This window comes from Humulus lupulus, chromosome 4 (assembly GCF_963169125.1).
Source record: "Humulus lupulus chromosome 4, drHumLupu1.1, whole genome shotgun sequence".
Lineage (NCBI taxonomy): Eukaryota > Viridiplantae > Streptophyta > Magnoliopsida > Rosales > Cannabaceae > Humulus > Humulus lupulus.
In genome coordinates this window covers 247016799-247022317 of record NC_084796.1, presented here as the reverse complement: position 1 = coordinate 247022317, position 5519 = coordinate 247016799, and the positions used below count along the sequence as shown (strand labels likewise).

Below are 5519 nucleotides of genomic sequence, written 5' to 3'. Positions count from 1 at the left end.
TGTGCCATCAACGTTGCACCAATGTATCAAGGCACATATTCGTGGAAAGGACATTCATATCACAGCTACCAAAGAACCATTCGCTAAGGAGGAAGCTTACATGGCCGAAGCAATGTTCTTTGATGAACTCTCAGAAAATAACATGGAAATGGTAACAAGACCACGAGGGGTGCGCTTACCAAAATGGGAAGAATACGTTATGATAAGCGAGCCTCCAACTGTTAAACCCAAGAAAGAAAGAAAGGTAGAAAAGGTCATGTTACCCAACAGAAAAAAGGCGTATCAATTATGACGGTGTGTGGGGTCAGCATCAATACCTGACCCCACCATTGTTGTAGTAGATAAAATTAAGGGTGGCTTGGCCCCATTACATCTTCAAAAGGGCGTAAGAATGAAGGACGAGTCAACCTCACACAAAGAGCCAAAGTATAAGATCAATAAATTGGAAGAGATTAACTTGGCAGAAAACCCCGAAGAAAAGAAACCTGTGTTCATTTCGGCTGACTTACCTGTAGCAATGCGAGGTGAGTTGATAGAGTTATTATACAGATATCGAGATGTTTTTGCATGGACTTATGAAGATATGCTTGGATTAGATCCTAAATTGGTTACACATAATTTAAGTACCTTACCAGAGACTAGGCCTATAAAACAAACCCCAAGGAATTATAGGCCTGAAATTCAGCTTCAGATCAAGACAGAAATTGAAAAATTACTAAAAGCAGGATTCATTCGTACATGCAAGCATCCAATATGGTTGGCTAACATTGTCCCAGTAAAGAAGAAGAATGGGAAGATAAGAATTTGTGTCGACTATCGGGATCTTAACAGAGCTTGTCCAAAGGATGACTTTCCTTTGCCGAACCTTGATACTCTAATTGACGCTACATCAAACTGTGAGATGTTCTCTTTTATGGATGGGTTTAGTGGGTACAATCAAATTCAAATGGCTCAAGGAGATGCAGAAAAAACAGCCTTTCGAACACCATTTGGAAACTTTTACTACAGTGTTATGCCATTTGGTTTGAAAAATGCTAGCGCCACATATCAAAGAGCAATGACAGCAATATTCCATGATATGATACATGAAAGTGTTGAGGTATATGTTGATGACATTGTCGTCAAATCACAGAGCAAGTTCAACCATATTCATGACCTTGAGAAAGAATTCCAAAGATGTAGAAAGTACAAACTCAAGATGAATCCCCTCAAATGTGCCTTCGGCGTAAATGCAGGGAAATTTTTGGGATTCGTCGTACATAAGAATGGTATAAGCATTGACGAAGACAAGACCAAAGCTATATTAGCCATAAGGGTACCACAGTCATCCAAAGAACTGAAAAGTTTTCTTGGAAAAGTATCATACCTACGACGTTTCATACCAGCTTTATCCAAACTCACAAGCCCGCTCCAAACATTAATGCAAAAGGGAGTGCCCTTTGGCTGGGGAGAAAAACAGCAAAGCTCATTTGACAAGATAAAAACTGTATTATCGTCCCCTCAGGCTATGATAGCGCCCCTACCAAAAGTTCCACTGCTATTATATTTGGCCGTTACTGAAACATCTATTGGGACGCTATTAGCACAGGAGGTTGATGGGAAAGAGAAACCTGTGTATTACCTCAGCAGGAGAATGAAAGGGGCCGAGATAAATTATCCGTATGTTGAAAAACTGTGTTTGGCCTTGGTGTACACAGCTCAACGATTGCGACACTACCTGGTAGCACATAAAGTAGTGATAATGACTAAAGCAGACCCCATAAAGTTCATGCTGAATAAACCCATACCTTCTAGTAGAATAGCTCGCTGGATACTAATGCTCAGCGAGTTCGATATCAGTGTCATGTACCCAAGAGCACAAAAAAGTCAAGCCTTGTCTGATTTGCTAACATATTCATCCAATAATGACAAAGATTGGACCCCAAAAGAAATCCCAGGAGGGTTACCTGAAGCTATGGTTTGCGATGACGAAATACAAAAGAAATGGGTAATAACATTTGATGGATCATCAACCTCCAATGGGGGAGGTGCAGGAATAGTATTGACCAACCCAGAAGGTAAGAATCATACTCAGGCATACAAATTGTCTTTTGATTGTACTAATAACGAGGCTGAATATGAGGCACTTATTTTTGGTATGACGGTTGTACTAAACATGGAAGTAAAAAGAGTTGTAATTAAAGGAGACTCTAAGCTCATCATCCAGCAAGTCAAAGGAGAATTTTCTGTGAAAGAACCATCACTGGCGATATATCGAGCAATGGTCCAAGAATCAGCAAAGAATTTTCAGGAATGTCAATTTGAACACATGCCTCGAACGCAAAATATATATGTTGATGCTTTAGCTACCATGGCTTCTAAGGTCGAGGTGTCTGAAACTCAAAATTTGGTATGCAAAATAATCAATCAAAAGTGTTCAGTTATCTTGGCATACAAAAGAGGGTTTGAACTCGAGGAATGGCAGCAACAAATAGTGAATAAACTTACCGAACCAAAAGTGACCAGTTTCAAAGAAAGACGACATTTCATTATGATTAAAGATACACTTTATCACCGATCCTCGGATGGAGTATTGGCAAGATGTCTAAAGCAAGAAGAAGTTATTGCACGAATGGAGGAAATTCATGATATTACTTGTGGGATAGAGGGCCCTAAATTATTAAGAAGGCTGCAAAGAGCGGGGTACTATTGGGAAAATATGGAGGAAGATGCTGCAAGTTTGCAAAAAGATTGCCCGAACTGTCAACTCATATTTAATAGCACTGAGGCGATCTTAATCACCGAAATCGATGACTGGAGGAGGCCATACCAAGAGTATTTTCGAGATAAAGTGACTCCTTATGATAAGAAAGAAAAGGAAAAGTTGCTAAGACATATAAGCAAGTATTGTTTAAAAGACAACAATGACCTTTATCGTAAAGGATTCAATGGGAAGTTGTTGCGTTGCATTAGCAATGAAGAAGCAGAGGAAGTTATGAAAGAAATCCACCATGGGGATTGCGGTGAACATCAAGGAGGACGAAAGCTGTATGAAGAAGTGGTGCGCATAGGGTACTATTGGCCAACCATGGAAATGGATGCCATGAAGTTTGCAAGAGAATGCCAAAAATGTCAAATTTTCGGGAACAAAATACATGCTCCAGCAATCTCTTTACAATCTGTGACTACTCCTTGGCCATTCCACACTTGGGCCATGGATCTCATAGGACCGATTTCACCACCTTCTCAAGGAAGAATTTGGATCTTAGCAGCAACAGAATGTTTTACAAAATGGGCGGAAGCAATCCCATTGAAAAAGGCCTCTACAGAAACTGTGGCAACTTTTATTCTAGAACACATTATTTGTCGATTTGGAATACCAAAAAGAATTTTGTCAGATAATGGTACACCTTTTACGGGAAAAGCGACGAAGAAGTTATTAGAAGATTATCAAATCTCCCATGGAAAGTCAACTAGGTACTACCCACAAGGGAATGGTATTCCTGAAGCTTTTAACAAGTTACTATTATGAGTTTTGAGTCGTATGGTACATGATAGTCCCGCAATCTGGCATGAATTTGTCCCTCTTGCTCTATGGGCTTATCGCACTTCAAAACGAGGATCGACAGGATTTACACCATTCTCCTTGGTATATGGGTCAGAAGCAGTACTACCTGCAGAGATAGCTGTACCTTCTGCCAAGTTGGACATGGCAGCAAGAATGGACGTTCATCAAGTAAGGCTAGAAGAATTGGAATTGGTGGATGAACGAAGGGAAAAAGCCAAAGATAACCTGCTACAATATCAACAACGTGTGGCTCGAGCCTATGATAAACTAGTGCGTCCAAGGATATTTCAAAAGGGAGAGCTAGTCCTAAAAGCTACGGATCATGTGATGAGAGGTATGCATGCAACGAAGTTTGTGCCAAATTAGGAAGGGCCCTATGTTATTGAAGAAATTAAAAATAGTGGCTACTGCATTCTCCTAAATCCTAACAGTGGATCGACACTTCCTCCTACAAATATCAAGTATGTAAAAAAATACTTTTCTTAGTACGATACAAAATCTTAACTACAAGCAATAAAACGTGTGATTCACATAACTTTGTTTTTTTTATATATATCACGAACATGTGAAACAAGATTGTCTTTTTACCAAGTATCCAAATACAAGGTGATTATAAATTTCCAAAAAAAAAACATACATTCATACTTGTAAAAAGTGTACATACAAGACAAGTAAAGTACAAACATATATATATATATAGATGCATGTACGCATAAATATATCCATAAGAACAATTTTTTTTTTTATTTTGCTAGCACATATGTATGCATACAAACATGAAACACAAAAAAAAAAAAACTATTAATGGCATTAAACAAAAATAGGTATATATAAAGAGCTATCAATAATTAGTGTGCTTAAAATGAATAAATTGACAAATAAGAGTATACGGAAAAAAAAAAAAACTAGCATGACATCAAGCAGCATATGACCAAATGCTCGAAGAAGATCCATGCTCTTGGTATTGTTGCGATAAAATTGCTACTTTGCCATCTAGTTCTTCTACCTCTTTAGACAACTGCTCAATCTTCTTGAGCTTGGCATCACGTGCTTCTCGCGCACTAGCAAGTTCCTCAACTATATGGCGACGGTCGATGGAAGAACGGACGGCCTCACTATAGGACTCCACTAGCTTGCTCAATATAAGAGGTTTAAAAGGAATAGATAAGCACGCTACCTCCCATTGCTCTAACATTTGAAAACAATAGACTTTGAAAATTTCATGTTTCATTTGAAGTAACGGCAGTGTGATCAAGGCTAAGGAAATAAAGTGCAATTTTTTAAAGGAAGAGATGTCTTTGAAATGACGCGCGAAATCTTTGTCCAAAGCTGAATAAAGTGAATAAAATTGTGATGCTTGAGGTTCAAGATGGCGTAATCGAAGCGCATCTATGCCCATCAGTTCCGTTAAAGTAAGACTCTGCCCTGATTCTTCTTCGGTAAGGTCTGCAGTGAGGAGGTTGGTGAAAGAAACTGATGAACATATCTCTTGAATATTTTGGCCAGCATCAGTCCTTGGTGCTATGTTACTTGAAGTAATGGTCTGAAGTTAAGATAAAGGACCAAAAGCTCTAGTAAAATCCGGGAACTCTGTTGACTGCGAAAGAGAACAAAGTAGGAAATTTATATGCATTTTAGATATAAATATGTGCAGCATGGGTATAAAAAGATTCGTACCATCGATGAAGTATGAAAAGAAGCTGAAAAAAAAAGGTAAATTGTTAGCAAACTTCAAAAGGATAACGTGAATACTTTTCTCATTTGTAAGAAGGAAAAGTCGACATACCAGGTGCCATAACAGTCCCAACTACGTTGATGTCCTCGCTGGAACTGCAATGAAGGGTCGGAGTAATACAGGCCATAGTGGCCTGCAAGAAAATGGAGAGCAAATAAATATATATATGTCATGACTCAAGAACTGATAGGTCAAGAGCACGCACCTGGGTTGTGATGTTATCATTGTCACCACTAG

The 5519-nt window shown here is 38.8% G+C and overlaps 1 protein-coding gene across 1 annotated transcript; it reads left to right on the top strand.

Annotated features, from left to right (window-relative positions):
- The first annotated feature begins 391 nt into the window (after positions 1-391).
- On the top strand, positions 392-3511 carry LOC133833141 (uncharacterized). Its single transcript, XM_062263396.1, has one exon. The coding sequence runs from the start codon at positions 392-394 to the stop codon at positions 3509-3511; it is 3120 nt and encodes a 1039-aa protein (XP_062119380.1).
- The last annotated feature ends 2008 nt before the right edge of the window (positions 3512-5519 follow it).